At 32.6% G+C, this 20,022-nt stretch overlaps 1 protein-coding gene across 7 annotated transcripts in view; it reads left to right on the forward strand.

Annotated features, from left to right (window-relative positions):
- The window catches only part of ATP9B (ATPase phospholipid transporting 9B (putative)), a 451,952-nt gene that overhangs the window by 369,802 nt on the left and 62,128 nt on the right, over positions 1 to 20,022 (forward strand). For all 7 annotated transcript variants that reach the window (XM_031946730.1, XM_031946732.1, XM_031946731.1 and 4 more), the window contains 2 exons: positions 9,980 to 10,141; positions 10,958 to 11,050. In XM_031946730.1, coding sequence (XP_031802590.1) covers positions 9,980 to 10,141; positions 10,958 to 11,050 — 255 coding nt within the window. The remainder of the gene's footprint in view (positions 1 to 9,979; positions 10,142 to 10,957; positions 11,051 to 20,022) is intronic.

The following is a 20,022-nucleotide window of genomic DNA, read 5'->3' on the forward strand; positions in this document are numbered from 1 at the left end:
AAAAAAAAAAATGGGGATCACAGTCATGATTTCATGCTAGGCAAAAGCAAATAGGCCATTAAAAGAGATAAACAAGAAATCTACATTATGCTTGAAGTTATCATAAATAGAGAATGAATACCATTATTTCACATATGCGCCAAGTAGTGTATCATCAAAATACCTAAAAGAAAAGCTAAATCAGTCACAGGGAGATGTAGACAATCAAGGCAGTTCTTAAAGGGGAAAAAAAAATACATATTTAAAGAACAGTTCAATAAATTTGGTATGCAACCAAAAAAAAAATCCTGGAAAAATTAACTCATCTTTTAAAACCCTGTACAAACCATAGAAATTTTGAAAAACAAGGAAAAGTAACAAAATTGAAAACAAAAATAAATAAATAACAAAATTGACAAAACTAGAAGCTAAGGTATTGGTTTGTTTTTTTGTTTTGTTTTGTTTTCCTAAAACAAAATCATGAAGCCCATAACTTCTTTTATTTTTTAAAGAAAAATTAAATTATCATCATGGAAAAAATGAAGATGAGCTAACAAAAAATGAACAAGAAATACATGAATATTACATACTATTTTTAAAAAATGAGAACAGAAAGAGTCCTGCTAAATTCCTTCTTTGATAAAGAACAGTATTGATACCTAAAAATAAAAAGAAATAAAACACAGAAGCTAAACTAAGACAAATATAGCTAATGAATATTTACACACACAAATTTTAAATTAGCAAAAAGTCTAGAGCAATTGATCAAAAAAGATTATACTCTTATGACCAAATTGGATTTATATCAGGAATGCAGAGTCAAACATACCATAGACCAATAGACCATATTTATTTTAAGAACAATAGAAATCATAAGGCTGTATCAGTACAGCAAACAACTTTCAATAAAATTCAACACCTATGTTTGGCAAAAACATCAGAAAATATAGGAATAAAGAGACCTCTATGTGATAAGTAATATTTATCCAAAATCAAGAGCCAACATTATGTATAGTGGGAATAAACTAGAGGTCTTTCTATAAGATCATGGTAAAATAAAAGTGCTTCTTTATCACAGTTACTATGTGATATAAATTAGAATAATATAATGATAGAATATCAGCATTAGAATAACATAATATTAGACAGAATATTCTATAGAGTATTAGAATATTTGATATACTATTAGAATAATGTTACTTAAGGTAATAAGGAGAAAAAAAGGGAAATTGAGGATTTTTTTCCATTATAATGGTTTATTTGAACCCTACAGAGAATCCTAGAGAGTGAAGTGAAACAATAAGTCTAGAATATAACATTTCTATGTTACCAACAAAACCCAGCAGAAAAAGACAAATTTCATTCACAGTAACTAAGGAATATTAAATTACCACAAAGGCATATAAATGCAATTATTCCTTCCACATTATGGGGATTTGGAACACAGCACCTCCACAATCTGGAAAACCTGCATAAAATTTTTTGTACCAGAGAAGAAATCCAAAGTTTTTTATGGAATACCTTACTGTAAAATTTGGTCTGATACTATATATTATGCATTTCTAAATTTCTAAATGTTTTTTGTCATCTGCTAGTCTTCACATGTCATCTTTGGTTTCCTCAAAATTCCCACCAAATTCCCATTTAAATTCTTATGCTAGCCCACAATATTGAAACCATAATGGGAAAGAGATAATTATACCAAGTACTCTTTCCGGGAAATTGACTGAATGCATTAAGAAAGGTCACCTTGGCAGTAGTGCAAAGAATTTATTCTTAAGAACAGAGACTAGACTCAGGATACCAGGTAGGAGATTATTATGTAGAACAGATGAGAAATGATCAGCACCTGAAACAAGGAGACATTGAAATTGTATTGGAAGGGACAAGTGAAAGAGATAACATAGGAAGATTATGAGAGATAACATAGTCAAAGATGAATGAAATATTAAATCTAAGTAACTTGAGACTTGTCATCAATAGAAAAAGGAGAAAGTTAGAAGTGAGGTCAGTTTTATAGATGTGGTTAGGAGTTAAGGTCTGGACATTCTGAATCTGAAGTAATAATGGAACATGCAAAGGGAGTTGTCTGAAAATACAGAGCTGATAATGCAGTTTTATAATTAAAGAAATAAGATTGAGTTACAGCCTTGTTGTCTTTATTAAAAATGATATGTCAAAGAATACAAGTGAATAAAATTTCCAAGGAAGAAAATCAAGAGAGGGAAGATAAGATAATCAAAGATAAAACCTTGTTGGACATTCACATCTAGAGAAAGCAAATGAAGAAGGCTGACAGAGGGAAGAGAATCAGTGTGACAGAATCCCAAAGGAAGAGAGTTTATATATTCCAGTTAATTTCTCTCTTCACTGTGTGTTAAACTCTGAAGGATTTTTCTCTCCAGTTAATCTGGAGGAGAGAAGATTTAACCAAAGCATGATAGTTATCTTCAATTATTTGAAAAGCTAGCATATATATGAGTGCTTAAACTTATTGTTTATTGCTCTCCAGAGGTGACAGAACTAAGAGTAATGGGTAGAAATTACAGAAAGACTTGATTACATAAAGAAAATTTTCCCAAAAACTAATTTGATAATAGAGCTTTACAAAATTGGAATGGGCTCTCCCTCACTATAGGTCCTAATGTCTGAAAATATAGAGCTGAATATTCAGGCTGTATAACTAATTACTTGCTCGGTATGTTGAAGGGAGAAATATTATTTGGATAAATCTATCCAAATGAATTGTAAAATACCTTCTGATTCTATGAAAAATATTTATAAATAAAGCAGAGAATTGCTGTTCTCTTTTGTTTCATTTTAATATTAAAATGAAGAAAAGTACATATGTACAATCAGAGTTGTGAATTGTCATTGTGAGTAAATCAGCCTGGTTGAGTTAAAGTAATGGTGTCAAACCAAGACTGACTAGAATATAATTTAATTAGGAAATGTGTAACAAGACAAAAATACGATACAACCTAGATAATGTTTGTCGTTTTCTAAGTCAATAAGCAAAATTCTAAAGGAATTTATTTCTATTTTGAGTTTGACACTGTTGAATTAAATCATAGCCTTATACAAAAAAATAAATGAGCACGATTTCAGCAGCTAATATTTTTGAAGTGTCATATATCAGTCTACTAACTATTTTTATTCTGCAGTGACTTTCAAAGTTTTATATATATATATTTGAATACACTTTAAATATCCAAAGTAAGCTTACTGAATCCTGAATACTATGGACTTGCAATGTTTTTCCATTTTAATGATTTAAAAAAAAAAAAAGCTTAAAAACTTGTGGTTTCAATTTAAATTATAGAAAGATTAATACAGGTTTTTTTTGAAATTTAAAATTATTTTGAATATGAATTCTTTTATGTTCTCATGTGTTTAATCCTATAGAGAAGGATTAATCTTAAATCTGTGAAATGATCAGTGTTTTAAAATGTATGGCATTTTAGGCCAGGTATATTGAGCTAAAATGACTTTGCTACAAGTTACTAACTCAAATAGGTTGTGAAACCATGCATAAACTAAATAATAAACAGATGTGAGTCACCAAATATAGAATGGTTAAGTCCTAGCTGCAATGGGACACAAATGAGATGATAGGGTATTAGAAGAAAGATACAATTTACAGGTCAAAATGTAATAGTAACCTTTCACTGTGTAAATTGAAAATCAACCTTGGGAGTATTGGATCATTTTCAGCTTCTATAGAAGTGTTATTGAAAAAAAAATCTTTTAAATTGCTTTCCTGAGATTTTGAACATTTGAAAATGCTCTTTTTAAAAAATGTCCATTTCTTATACTTTGGTGTATTTATTTTTTGCTACTTATATTTCATCATTTATTAGTGCTGATAATCCCATTCACTGACATTAGTAATATGCTATAAATTACAGTTTTGCCCTGAACTGTGATTTTAGCAAAGTATATATAATTTTATACTAGGAAACTCAGAGGCTGAGTAATAATTCTAATTGCACTTAGTGAGTCACTTGGGTGATGAACATATTCATAAATATTTCTACCCACTTTCCATCCATTATAGAAATCCTCAGAAAGAAATGAAATGTTGATTTAAAAAAAAAAAAAAGAAAAAATCAGGTGTACTAATTAATAATCATGAAAGAACTCAGTTTCTTGGTACACTAGAAAGAATGGCAGCTAAAAGATTTTGAATTCTAGTCCTATATTTCCACCATTTCCTTTGCAACTATAGAAAAGTCATTTAACCTCTCTTGACTTCAATTGTCTCATCAAATTAGGTGACTACTAAGGACTCTTGCAGCTTTTAACATTCTTTTACATGTCTAATTTTTTATCAGTTGTTCAGAATAGGAGCACTTGGTTAGTAAATAACATAGGCTTGGTGTGTGTTTTTGTTTTTTAATCTTTGGTTTTCACATTACATTAATTTCTCCTTCTTCCCCTCTCCTTCCTTCCTTTAAAAAAAAATTAGGAGAAGAAAAATTCCAGCAGAAATGATCAATATATTAAAAACAAATGTTGCTAGAGGTAATGCTCCACATAAATAGGTTCTTTGGCAAAAGGATGGGTAATTTTATTCTCAGATCATTTGGGTGGAGGGGTAGCACATTATTTTTAATAATTTCACAACATTCAATTTTAATTATTTGAATTCATTTATGTTGTTGAAGTTAACATGTGTGTTGTTATTCTGGCTCAGCTTCATGTTGTTTCAGTAGAAGGTGAGAAGAAATGTGTTTGTATTTCCATGTTCATCATTTTTCAGTGCACAGTACTATTCTAGTATATTCATATACTGCAGTTTATTACAGACTTATTACAGGACAAACTATGCTGCATTGATTTAGGTTTATATATGATGACCAATAATGTAGATATTTAATTTAAATTCAGTATGTATCTGTTACTGTTTGCTAACATACAAATACCTAGATGGATATATGATTTCATTGGTATAGATAACACCCTTCAACTTTTCTATTACTTTCTCATTATGTAGTTATCATCTGTGTCCTTCCATATAATTCCATATTTTCATTGTGTTCTTTAGGTGAACTCTCCAACATGTTGGATTCTTTTCATGACTCTTTTACTATCATAAGGATACCAGTATAGCACTTGAGCAGTCCATTTTCTAGCTTTCATAATTGTATTTGTTGTTGTTGTAATCGTGTCCAACTCTTATTGATCCCATTTGGAGGTTTCTTAGCAAAGATAATGGAATGGTTTGCTACTTTCTTCTCCACTTCATTTTGCAGATGAGTAACCAAGTAAACATGATTAAATAAGAGAATCACCTAGCTCACAAGTGTATGAGGTCAGACTTGAATTCAGGAAAATGAGTCTCCCTAACTTCAGGCCTTGCATTCTATATCTGCTGCTTCACATAGTTGCCCCTGTTTTTACTCCTTAACTAATTCATATCCTTTTCTGATTTCTTGATGTGTATTTCCATGCCATCACTTGTGCATGAGATATCATTAGTAATGCCCTCCAGCTTACTTATATCAGCCATCCATTTTTCCATTGCCCTTTGGATCACCTGTAACTTTAAGTTTTTAGGAGAATTTGGTGTTTTGAGATTTACCATCACTGGGAAATTATTGATATCAGAAGATCAATGAATTCTAGACTTGAAGGGAACAACTTAGGCCATTTTGCTCATCTTATAGGGTTAGGGTTAGGGTTAAGGACCGTTCTACAATTGAAACTATTTCTAGCCATATGAAAATATGCTCCAAATCACTATTAATCAGAGAAATGCAAATTAAGACAACTCTGAGATACCACTACACACCTGTCAGATTGAGTAGAATGACAGGGAAAGATAATGCGGAATGTTGAGGGAATGTGGGGAAACTGGGACACTGATACATTGTTGGTGGAATTATGAACACATCCAGCCATTCTGGAGAGCAATTTAGAGCTATGCTCAAAAAGTTATCAAACTGTGCATACCCTTTGATCCAGCAGTGTTTCTACTTGGCTTATACCCAAAAAGATACTAAAAAAGGGAAAGGAACCTGTATGTGCCAAAATGTTTGTGGCAGCCCTGTTTGTAGTGGCTAGAAGCTGGAAAATGAATGGATGCCCATCAATTGGAGAATGGAGTAAACTGTGGTATATGAATGTTATGGAATATTATTGTTCTGTAAGAAATGACCAGCAGGATGAATACAGAGAGGCTTGGAGAGACTTACATGAACTGGTGCAAAGTGAAATGAGCAGAACCAGGAGATCATTATATACTTCAACAATGATACTGTATTAGGATGTATTCTGATAGAAGTGGATTTCTTCGACAGAGATCTAACTCCGTTTCAATTGATCAAGGATGGACAGAAGCAGCTACACCCAAAGAAAGAACACTAGGAAATGAATGTAAACCGCTTGCATTTTTGTCTTTCTTCCCAGGTCATTTTTACCTTCTGAATCCAATTCTTCCTGTGCAACAAGAGAACTGTTCAATTCTGCACACATATATTGTATCTAGGATACACTGTGACATATTTAACTTGTATAGGCCATCTGGGGAAGGGAGTGAAGGGAGGGAGGGGAGAAGTCGGAACAGAAGTGAGTGTAAGGGATAATGTAAAAAAAAATTACCCAGGCTTGGGCTCTGTCAATAAAAAGTTATAATAATAATAATAAAAAAAAGAACCATTCTACAAACAAATCTAGCATTCTCATTCAGCTTTTGGTTAGAGATACTGGAGTGTAATGGAAAGAATCTGTTGACTCTGATGTCAGAGAACTTTGATTCAAATACTATGCCTGATAGATCCTGCCTTTCTGACGTGAGGGTTAGCACTAAAACTTTCAAACTTCAGTTTCTTCAATTGAAAAAGGAAGATATTGAACTATATTCCCTCTAAGATCTGGATTTACAACTTTAAATTTACAATCCTAATAATCTTTTGACTTCTAGTAAAGGGGATCACATTATTTCTTACAGTAACTTATTGTAGTTTTGAATAGTTATAGTTCTTAGGAATATTTTTCTTATATCAAACCTGAATTTTCCTATTTGCAACTTCAGTCATTTACCAGCATGTGTTAAGCATTTACTGTGTTGCAGGCATTGTTCTATTCACTAGGAATAAAAAGACAAAAAACAAAATAGTCCCTCTTCTCAAAGAATTTAAATTCTATTGGGAAAGACAGCATGTACATGTGGACATACAAAATCAACACAAAATAAATACAAGATAGGGAAGAATGTGGAAAGACATAATAGAAAAAGAGGTTCTTCAGCAATGTTTTGAAAGAAATGAGGGATTCTTTAAAGCACGTAAAAGATGAAAACATTTCCTAGCTTGGGAGCAGGCCAGAGCCAAGCAGGCCAAAGGCCTGGAGAAACATGGAGATTACTCTGAAAGGAACAGAGAAGGCTAACTTGGCTAGGCCATAGAGTTCAGAAGGGAAAGTAATATATCATGATATTGTAAAGGAATGTTGGGTTCAGGTTATAAAAGGCTTTAAAAGCCACAGTGAGGAGTTTATATTTTATCATAGAGGCCAAAGGGAACCACTAGAGTTTATTGAGTAGGAAAGTAATGTGATCAGACCTGTGCTAAAGGAATATCACTGTTAGCTGTGTGGAAGGTGGACTGAAGCAAGGAGAAACTTGAGATAAGAAGACTTATTAGAAGGACATTGTAAAAGTATAGGCAAGAGGAGATGAGACCTTGAATTAAAGTGGTGGCTTTGTGAATAGTGGTAAGCAGATGGATACAAAAAATGGTAAGATTGTTAGGAGTAATTTTCATCCATTACTCCTAGTTCTGTCCTCTATGTCCAAAGAGAATGTGTGGCTCCTCTTTTATTTGACGACTCTTCAGCTTACTTGAATATAGCTATTCTGTCCCCTGCATCTCAAAATCTTCTCTTTCCAGGCTAAATATCCCCAGTTTTTGTCATCATAACCCCAGATATGATGCAAGTCTTACCATCCTGCCTACCCTCATGGATAATTTCCAGCTTATCACTGTCACTGCTAAAATGTTTTGCCCAGAATTGAACACTATACTCCAGAGATATTATAACCATGGCAGAATACAGCCATAACAGTTTTTGACAACACCTTTCATAATGAAATTTAGGTTTTCTTAGCTTTCTTGGCCTCCATTTTCTGTTACTAATTTTAGCACATCATAGGTATTCTATAAATGCTTATTCCTTTGCTTGTACCTATTGAGTCACCTGCAGAAAGATGGTAAAAGTCATTTCAAGTGTTCATACCTTTTAATTTAGCAATGTCTATAGCTATAGTCTATCACCAGACCTGTATTCAAATCATTTCCAACTTGGTAGAATTAAACCAAATGCTTCTCATAAAAAACCCTTGAAACTAACAAAGGGCAAAATTTTAGTGGAGGAATTAGGATTGAGTAAAGTAAATTATATGGTAAAATTGAGACAATACATCCTCCTGTTCAGCAAACTCTAGTGGTTCCCTGTTATCTCCAGGATCAAATATAAAATGCTATTTAACATTTAAAATCCATAGTGAACCTGGCCCCTTCTAATCTTTCCAGTCTTCTTATACCATATACTCTGTATTTACTCTGCCATGCAGTATGCCACTGGCCTTTTAATTTTTTGTGAAAGACACCCACACTCTAAATTAGATAGACTCTGAGCATTGACTGTTTCATGCTTGAAACTTTTTCCCTTCTCATATTCTTTTCTCGATTTCCCTGGCTTCCTTCAGGTCTCAGCTAAATTCTTTGTGCATGAATTTTTTCCCAATCCTCCTTATTCTTAGTATCTTCTGAGATTAGCCTAAATTTATCTGTATATATCTTCTTTCCTTGTTGTTTTTCCTCATTAAATTATGAACTCTTTTAGAGCCAGAACTGATCTTTGCTCCTTTTTTTTATCTCCAGTTCTTAGCACAGTGCCTGGCACATAGTGGGCACTTAATAAATGCTTATTGACTGACAAACAAATTAGAATATGCAAAGTGGAATTCAAGTAAAAAGTTAGCATCTCAGAGTCTTCTACAAATCAAACCAGGTGATAATTTTATGTGGGAAGATACAGAGATCTCTAGAAATTTTTTTTAATCCTCTTTATATTTAAATTATATAAATGGCATTCATCCTTATCATTAGTGGCCATAAATATGTCTATGGGAGCTTTATGGAATGCCATTTGATCTATTCCTGATTATTTTTGAAAATCATGATGGTCAGATAAAACCTTTCTTTTAAAAAATATTAAAAAGGCATTGTTAATTGAAAATCAAAATTACTTTGGAGAACAGTTCTGAGTTACATTATTTATGGAAATTTAAATATGTAACACTTAAAAAGTAAAGCTGTTTTCAAAAATAACTGAAAACATTTTTAATATTAAAATATTTTCATTTAATATTCATAAATGGCTAATTTTCTATTTTAATAATTTGGCTTATTTTAATTGTTAAAATATTTTAGTTTAAATATATTGTCTCATCTGTATTATATAGGGCCAGTACAGCCATGATTTTGCAACGTTCTTTGGCCTCTGATCACCATAAAAAAAGTCATCTGTTTACAATATTATCAGATCAATAGAATCAAAAATAGAAAGAATGTGAGACCAACATCTGGTCAGTTTTTCCAAACTATCCAGGATTGACTGGTATTTGTTTCCTATTAGTTTTCAAAGACCTCTAGGGAGCTACTAATGGAAATTCACTTCAATTTATTAGATACTAATTATGTTAAAAAGGCTTCATAGTGAATAATGTCTTCTTAAAAAAAAAAGTCAAGTAAACTTTTTCCTTCATATTGCATACCTTGAAAAATACTGTTCAGTATGGTACTTAGAGTGATAAACTACTTCTCCACCCTTCCACACCTCCAATCTTGAGATGAGGAGATAGGAACTATTAACTTTCCTAAGTGTATTACATCACAAACTTTCTGACCTCTAACTCTAAAGCCTACTATTTGTCTTTGATGCTATTTACATGAGGGAATAATTGATCTCTAACATTTCACATGATTTTCTTTAGGTAGCTCTGGTGCAGTGGACAGAGAGTGTTGGTCTTACCCTTGTTAATAGGGACCTGACGTCAATGCAGCTGAAGACCCCTGGTGGACAGATTCTGACATACTCTATTCTACAGATTTTTCCCTTTACTTCTGAGAGCAAACGCATGGGAATCATAGTGAGGGTAAGTTCTTTAGATTTATTTTAGAAAAATACTCTAAAAATATTCAGCTTCAAAATATACATTATAAATAGACTACTCTGAAATGGTAGTTTCGATTAATTATTTAAAAGGGTTTATTCTTGGCATCTAATATTTTATGACATCAATAAAGATTCATCCTTAGTCAAAGTTTCATCCTTAGTCAAAAACCTTAGGCTTGTGATAAGATATAGGAAAGAGAGGTTAAGAATTCAATATGCTCTTTGTGCACCCTCCTTATTCAACAAGGCAAACTCAAGACCAGCCAACAATGAATAAGAATCAACTAATCAACTGTTGACAAAGGAATTAGTGAGCCATCTAAAGATATAAAATAACTACCTAACAAGGTAAATAGCTGAATATATAGGAATGCTTGCTTGTGAATCTTAGATGTTAATCTAGGCTGTTTGAAATTAAACATAAATGTGTTTGGTTTAGTTGTTCTTTATGACCATAAGTTTACCAAATATACTATTTACCACTTTTTGAAAAACAGGTTCATTGATATATCTTGGAAGCTTGCAAAACAACTAAGTACTAAATTACTCTATAAGAATTTGAGAAAAGTAATGCCTATATTGTTATCATATTCACAAATCTTTTGACAAATTTTATTAGCATTTCAAAAATCAAATAAAACATTTTTAACTCTTGATTATGTATCTGATGGACAAATTCAGCCCACATAGCAAAAGATTTGTCACAAAGAAATAAATGTATTTTGCATTCACCCAAAAGTTAGTTGTTAGAAGTACTAACATTAAATGAATGTATTTATTTTCATTGCATTTACAGGATGAATCTACTGCAGAAATTACATTTTATATGAAAGGCGCTGATGTTGCTATGTCTAGCATCGTACAGTATAATGATTGGTTAGAAGAAGAGGTAAGACCTTTTAACTCTTTCCATAAATTGAGTTCTACAACATATTTAAATAACTGAATTTTATAAGTAGCAGAGAGAGAATATTATATGTGTTATGTAGAGCCAGTACAAGGTATCATTTTGCAAAGAATTTTGACCTATGATCAGCATGAAAAAATCATCTGTTTACAATATATCAGATTTGATAGACTCAAAAAAAATGTGAGGCATACATCTAGTCAATTCCTCTTCTTCCAAAACTAAACTATCCAGGACTGACTAGATATTTTCTATTCTTGATTTTATTTTACTACCAATATATTATACTAGAACAAGTTTACAAAAGGGAATTCTAAGCCAAGCAGTTGGTATCCAACAAATTTACGTAGAAGAAGGAAGTTTTCATTTCTTCATGAAGCAAAAAGAAAGCAGTAAAATAAAGCACAGAAGTGAGTCTTTTTTAAATTGGTGTTTGCAGCACACTTCCTTCTTTTAATATAAATCATGGAAGTGGATAGCAAATAATATTCAACCATTTGGAAGAATATTTTACATTCTGTAAGAAGAAAATTGAGAATACTAAAAATTATACACTCAAATTTTAAAATAGTTTTATGAATGCAACCAGTATGATGTTATAAACCATTTTAGAAACGATAATTAACCTAATTAAACTTTTAAAAATTTATTTAATTTACAATGTATGCAATTTACAAGAATTTATGCAGCCTAAAATCTAAAACCAGTTTATCCATCAAATTACACATAAAATAATCATATTACTGTCTCATATTGTATTTAGTTAGGATTCTTTCTTCGAATGGTCAGATTTCTGTGGGTATTTAGATGCTTAAGTAAAAGCTTTTAAACTGTTGGCCAATTTTGTGCCTATTTCATATATACAAACCATACTTTACCATATCTGTATATTTATATATAACCCATTGTATAGTTTGGCATCAGTGGTGATCTTAATCTGCCCTACACAAAGACAGTATGTGAATATAAAGATCACACCACATATGTTCATAATGGTGCTGGCAATATGAATCAATATTTCCTTCAGGGCATTTTGATTTAATCAGAGACATGAATAAATTAAACTCCCTCAAGACCTACTAGAATGTCATAAAAATTACTTTTGGCGATAATGATGCATAATTAATTGTAAAGTATTTGTTTAATTTATTTAGCATTCTGGGGTCAAATCAATAAATGTCTTGCATCAAACAGACAACATTAAATTCTTTCCCACAATGACAACTTTATTAAGACCATTATGTATTTTTTCCAGTCATATTAACTTTTTTTAGAGAATGCCAGAGGTTTGCTATACATATCTCTATACACAATAACAACAATAAAAATAATAACAATTATATAGTGCTATAAGATTTATAAAAGCCTAATTTGCATTGTTATCTTTTTCCATTCTTACAGTAGCCCTCTAAGGTAGGGACCAGTATTATTCCTCATTTTACAGATGTGGAAATTTTTCAGCTGTGGAAACTGAGGCTGAGAAATGTTGAGAGTGATTTGCCCAAGGTGGCATGGTTTCTAGGTGTTTGAATAAGAATTTGAACAGAAGGTTTTTGAATTCAAAGCTAATAGTATATTCAGTCTGCATGTAACTGCCTCCATTAAAAGCTAAGTTCAAAAATGCAAAATCCTTATCTGTATATATTTTAATTTGAAAGAATTTTGCTTTCTCAAGAATAACAGTAGAAGCAGCTAGATAGTACAATGTATAGAGCACCAATTCTGAAGTCAGGAAAATCTGAAGTCAAATCCAGCCTTAGATACTTAACACTTATTGGACAAGTCACTTAACCCCAATTGCTTCATAGGGAGGGGAAGGGAAGGGAGGCGAAGTGGAAGAATAATAGTAAACAAGTTCCTGAATATACAGTTATCTGTTCTTAAGGGAAAAAAACCCTAAAATTGTAATGATGGGCTTATATAAACCTTTGCTCTCAAAATCCGGAAATATTAGACTCTTCACCTGGAGAAAGTGAATATTTTTATGAATTTGCCCCTGGAATTTTGGAATGTTCATTGTGAGAAAATGAAAAATATCACTACTGAGCTGTTACTGGCTAGAGACAAACTCTGCTTAGTTTACAATTTGCTTGACTTTTTGCTTGATTTATATCGTTCCTATTCAGATATCTCATACTGTTGTTATTGCTTCCTAGATTCAGAATTCCAAGGCATATTAGTTGAAAGACCAACACTTTATAATTTCCTTTTTCATATTAATTGAGGAGCCCCAAACTCAGTGTCTTTCTGAGCAAAATACAGCACTCATTTTAATTTTTCTGATAAATTATTTTCTCTCTCAAAAAATACTAATCTAATTATTTTAAGATTTGATCTTATGTAAAATTACTCCTCTTCATAAAGATTGCATTATAAATTACTCCTACATTAAAAACTAGAGAATAATCATGAATAGTTACCATTCTTTATCAGCTTTCACAATTAATAATAACTTAGATTTGTATAAAACTCTTTCATCCCATCAACCCTTTAAACGTAATAGTAAAATATTATGACCACTACAATATAGATGAGGAAACTAAAACTTAGGAGTAAAGGGTTTTGTTTTTGATCGCATCCCTTCTCAGCACAAAATATATAATCCAGGGGTTCAGTCCAGAGTTCTTTCCATCTCATAGTGATTTTCTAACATTGCTCTCAGAGTTTGTTCTTTCCCCTACATTAAATGTTTTCAGATTTCTTGAAAGCCTTTTCTTTTCTCCAGAGGTACAGTTGTTGGCTGAAGATTTGCATTACCATTTATGAAAAAACATAATTAAGTGACACATATGTGTATATGTATATAGTAAATTTGTGACATAGTGGTCATGCTCATATTCCATAAGGGAAAATCATAAGAGCATTCTCCCTTCTCACCACCAAAGAAGCATACAGAGCTTCTAGATCTGAACATCTGAGTCAGATAAAATCTTGAGATAAAATTATGTCTTTATTTTCTATCAGTTAAAGTTTAAGTTTATCTTTCCCATTTTAATATTGGGTATTTTATAGTCCTAAGTGATATTAATTGTAAACTCTCAGAAGGTCAAGATTCAGGAATAAGTCTTTCCCAGTTACTATATCTCTGCCTTAAGATTCATCTCTCATTTTATAGAGTTTATTTATTTATTTGTGTTGGAATCTTTACAAACTCTTAAGTCATTAGAGTTGATAGAGACAATAATTATCTAATTTAGCATGGTTCAATATGATTGATCTGATCTTAGAAGGAGATATTATGGGTCAGAAGAAACAAGGTACTAAGTACAAGTGATAGAAACAATGCTTGTGTTCACACCTTTAGAGAGCTCATATAAGCAAGAAATATTTAAGTACATTGGAGTTCACACGTTTGGGAGATTTCAGGGTTTAGTATGAGATATCTGAATTCACACCTCCCTTAATCCCTCCCTCGGAGGGGAGGAGTCAACCTTTGGGAGATCATATATAAAGAGGCTCTTAGCTTCGGGTTAGAGAGTTACTTCGGAACATTGTCAGGGGTCGGAGAGGAGCACTCTGAGAGATTGAGAGTCAGGAGCACTCTGGAAGATACAGAAGCCCACAAGCCCTCTCTCGCAGGCGCAACCAGATTCAGCACTCTGGGAGATTGAGAGCCAGAAGCCCTCTCTCCAAGGCAAGAGAGATTCATTGCATCTTCCACCTTGGTGCTGGCTGGAGGCTGAAGAAAGCAGAGGCAAAGGACAAAGCTGCAAGAGCTCTTGGAACCAAGCAGAGAGATAGGCCTCTAAGAAAACTGACTGGGCTATATTGGAAACAATAAAAGATCTGAACTTTTAGCATCTGGATGCATTTGGAATGATTATTACTTTTAACTGAAACTAAGGCTGCATCCAGAAAACCTCCCCAAGAAACCTGCTCCCAAAGAGAACCTTCTTATATTTTAAAGAAGAAAAACACCACATATTTGTCTGTTTGTTTGTTTGTTTTGTTGTGCTATATAGGATAATGTCTGATTTGTGCTATATAGGGTAATGTCTGTGTTGATTGCCCTAGAGATCATAGCTTTCATTTCCAACCCAATCCTAGCAGTGTATTAACCTGATTTACTATTATTTATTTTTTGCATTTTTGAAATGAGTAATACATTAATTAATTTATTTGTTTAGTAATTTTCTGAAATATATTTTCAATCTATAATCTGCACATTTAAATTGCTTTTTTTTAGAGTACATGCATTCTAAATTTGCTATCCTAAAGCCACAATCTCCTAAGGAAGTACATATAGTATGCATCAAGGTATCTTCAAAAGACTATTTTTTGTTCTAGCAGCTTTTCTGATGGGATATATTGTCATAAATTTCTTCATTTTGTAATCCCCATGAAGCATAATATAGTCAAATTTGGGACATACAGTCTTAGGATATAAAAATTCTTGGAAAAAACCCAGATGGTACAAATAGTATCAAACCTTTCAAGATTTCTATAATGGTATATTTAAATCCAAAATGGAATTATAGAGTTACAAATGGAAGGGATCTTCTAATAGATCAACCCCATCTTTAATCAGGCCCAGAGAAGTTAACATCTTCAATTTCAGAGCTGAAGAGTAGAACCCAGTTTTGAACTGAGGTCCTCTGCCTCCAAATCTTTCTTCTGTTCTACAATATGTCCCATTATCCATGCAGAAGTGATAAATAAGTTTTGGTAATGTTTATTACAAATTCTTCTAGAAAATGTTATTATTAAAATTTTTTTGTTGAAGTTTAGTTGTGTACCTTAAGTTTGCTTTCCTCCCTGTTTTCAAACTTTTTAAAACATATGTTACTTGTGGAAAATTGTGTAAAGAAAAGAAATGTTACCTTTGAAGTTTTGAAGCCAATATCATTGCCAAAGAGAATTTCTGAACTACTCACTTTATTTAATGAATAAAAACAATTAATTTGTTCTTTGTCCCTTTCAATCATTCTTAAATGGTTTTACTTTTAAGATAAGGTAAACATGAGATGTTTCAGTAATATGCTCACACAGAGAGAGAAATTTAAACCACAAAAATTTAAAGCTTAGGATTAAAACACAATCTGAAACACTGGCATTGTTAGCATAAACAAGCAATCTATCCATTAAAATAAGTCCCTACTCTTGTCCAAGGAATAAGAAATTAGAACAGGTTCCATGAGAATCAGGCATCACACCTAAAAATAAATTTAATAAATTCTTTGTCTCTTTCAGTTCTCCCTTTGTTTGGCTTTAATGGGAATCTGAATTTGCAAAGGGAGTTTTGTCTGATACTGCCTACTAGCATAAGCTTATATTCTCGTATTCTTTTGATTTGCAAATTAAAGATACTGCTCCCCTACTCCTTGGTAAACCTTTTATTCATGTCTTATTGATTCTAGAAAATTCCTTACAACAGCTGTTCTTTCTCCTTGCCTCCTTAACCTTCAGAAAATGATCTACCTTTATGAGGAGTGAAAGAGTTAAAGCTATTTTGCTAAGGCTCTTTTTCTACTTAAAATTTTTTCTATATCTTTACTCATTCATTATCTCATCTTTCCCCCTGTCTCAGAGAAATACCCCTTTTTCTTACCATAGCTAACCAATGAATTATCTTTTTAAGTTTATCCTCTTCTACTTTATCTAAGACCTTCCTCTATCAGTTCTTATGTTTTGTATTTTCAATCTTCCTTTCATTTGTTTTTGCTGTTCATTTTTGCTTACAAATATGTTCAGGTCTCCCTAATACTTAAAAAAAAAAAAATCCAACAACTCTATTACCCAAAAATAATTCTGTTTCTTTCCTTCCTTTTGCTGTTAAAGTTTGTTTTCTACTCTGTGAGGTAACAGAAGTAAACCTCTTTGCAAACCTTAAACTTTTATATAAATGCTGTTATTATCAGTATTTTATGCATTGCTTTGCATTCCTTACTACTCATCAGTTCCATAACCCTGTTTACCGAACTTCCTACTAAAACCATTTGTGGGAGATCACTTAGAAAGATGACATAATGTCGAAATTGCATGGTCTTTCCCCAGTTCTTAGCTTCCTTGACAGTAACACTGCTGTAGAGAGGATTCTAGGAAGATGTCAGAATAGGTCAGAAAATTTTGGGCTCCAAATTTTCTTCATAGAAAAAGAACATTGTGGCAAAAGAAATATAGAGCAATAGACATTTAAAAAGTTGGGGCAAAGCAGTTCTCCTAAGACAACCTAAAAAAGACTCCATGAAAGATATGACCTCCTGGGGCAGAGGTTCAGCCTGAGTGAAGAGAATACACCTCCACACCAACTCTGTGGAATCAACCAGTTTGGTTGGGAAGCAGCCTCAGCCTTGGAAACTTTGATCTCCTGGCCTGTGGTAGGGAGGGAGGGCAGTTTCAGTTCCAGGGAAGAGAAGACAACTGTAGTTTGTAGCCCCCAGCAGAACCACAGGGAGTAAAATTATTTGCTGAACAGTGTGATCAGGGGCTGTAGCCAGGCTGTAGGAATAAAGAGGAGACCCTAAGGTTGAGCCCAAGACAGACTTCAGAAAATAACAGAAGGACCTGAGATTTCATATAGTTTTCATATCTCAGGATTATGAAAATGAGGAGTCAAAAGAAAAAGAACCCAGCCATTGGTAACTACTAGTGGGACAGACAAGATCAAATTTCTTATTCAGAGGAAAATAGTGGAACTAAAAAAGCCACTCCTTTTTTCAGTGAGAAATATCAAATTGTCCCAAGTACAAAGAGATTTCCTACAAGAACATTAAAAATCAAATAAGAGAAAGGTCAAGAATTTCAAGGGAATTAATGAAAAAAAAAATCAAATGAAGGTGACCTAGCTGTACCAGATCTAAAATTATATTATAAAGCAGCAGTTATTAAAACCATATGATATCGGCTAGGAAATAGACTAGTTGATCAATGGAATAGGTTAAGTTCAAAGGACAAAACAGCCAATAACTTTAATTATCTAGTGTTTGACAAACCCAAAGACCCCAGTTTTGGGGATAAGAATGCATTATTTGACAAAAATTACTGGGAAAATTGGAAATTAGTATGGCAGAAACTAGGTATTGACCCACACTTAACACCATACACCAAGATAAGGTCAAAATGGATTCGTGATCTAGGCATAAAGAATGAAATTATAAACAAATTAGAAGAGCATAGGATTCCTCTCAGACCTGTGGAAGAGGAAAGAATTTATGACCAAAGAAGAAGTAGAGATCACTATTGACTACAAAATAGAAAATTTTGATTATACCAAATTGAAAAGTTTTTGTACAAACAAAATTAATGCAAGCAAGATTAGAAGGGAAGCAATAAACTGGGAAAACATTTTTACAGTCAAAGGTTCTGATAAAGGCCTCATTTCCAAAATATATAGAAAATTGACTCTGATTTATAAGAAATCAAGCCATTCTCCACTTGATAAATGGTCAAAGGATATGAACAGACAATTCTCAGATGATGAAATTAAAACTATTACCACTCATATGAAAGAGTGTTCCAAATCACTATTGATCAGAGAAATGCAAATTAAGACAACTCTGAGATACCTCTTCACACCTGTCAGATTGGCTAGAATGACAGGGAAAGATAATGTGGAATGTTGGAGGGGATGTGGGAAAACAGGGACACTAATACATTGTTGTTGGAATTGTGAACACATCCAGCCATTCTGGAGAGCAATTTGGAACTATACCCAAAAAGTTATCAAACTGTGCGACCCAGAAGTGCTACTACTGGGCTTATATCCCAAAGAGATCATAAAGAAGGGAAAGAGGCCAGTATGTGCCAAAATGTTTGTGGCAGCTCTGTTTGTAGTGGCTAGAAGCTGGAAAATGAACGGATGCCCATCAGTTGGAGAATGGTTGGGTAAATTGTGGCATATGAATGTTATGGAATATTATTGTTCTGTAAGAAATGACCAGCAGGATGAATACAGAGAGGCTTGGTAAGACTTACATGAACTGATGCAGAGTGAAATGAGCAGAACCAGGAGATCATTATATACCTCAACAACTATACTGTATGAAGATGTATTCTGATGGAAGTGGATTTCTTTGACAAAGAGAAGATCTAACTCAGTTTTAATTGATCAAGGATGGACAGAAGCAGCTATACCCAAAGAAAGAACACTGGGAAATGAGTGTAAACTGTTTGTATTTTTGTTTTTCTTCCCGTGTTATTTATACCTTCTTAATCCAATTCTCCCTGAGCAACAAGAGAACTGTTCCGTTTTGCACACATATATTGTATCCAAGATCTACTGTAACCTATTTAACATGTATAGGACTGCTTGCCATTTGGAGGAGGGAGTGGAGGGAAGGAGGGGAAAAATCGGAACAGAAGTGAGTGCAAGGGATAATGTTGTAAAAAATACCCTGGCATGGGTTCTGTCAATAAAAAGTTATTAAAAAAAAGAAGAAGAAAAAAAAAGAAAAGAGAGAAGAAAACCTCTAAGTCATTAAAGAATGAAAGAATCCTTTCATCTAGAATAAAAGAGTTTCACAATCTGGCAAAAAAAAAAAAAAAAAGTCAAGAGATCAAGGGAAAATGGCAGCAATTGGGGAGAATAATAGCAATTCAAGAAAATTTCTATGACCCTGGTCAAGTCACTTAACCCTAACTGCCTCACAAAGAAAGAAAATTATAAAAGTCAACCACCTTGAAATACAGCACCAAAAACTTATGGAAGAAAATAATTCCTTGAAAACTAGAACTGACCAAAGGGAAGCTTATGACATTCTAAGACAAAGAAATAATAAAATTTAAAAATTGAAGAGAATGTGAAATTTTATAATAATTGTACTGCCTGAAATTGTGATTAAAAAAAATAACCTTAATACATTATTATAAGAAATTATGAAAGAAAAATGCCCTGAAGTTCTAGAATAAGAAGGCAAAACAGAAATAGGAAAAAAAAAATCAGTTGATCATCATCTATAAAAGAATCTGAGAGGAAAATTTATAAGAATATCATAGCCAAATTTCAAAGTTCCTAG

Source organism: Sarcophilus harrisii, chromosome 1 (assembly GCF_902635505.1).
Source record: "Sarcophilus harrisii chromosome 1, mSarHar1.11, whole genome shotgun sequence".
NCBI lineage: Eukaryota > Metazoa > Chordata > Mammalia > Dasyuromorphia > Dasyuridae > Sarcophilus > Sarcophilus harrisii.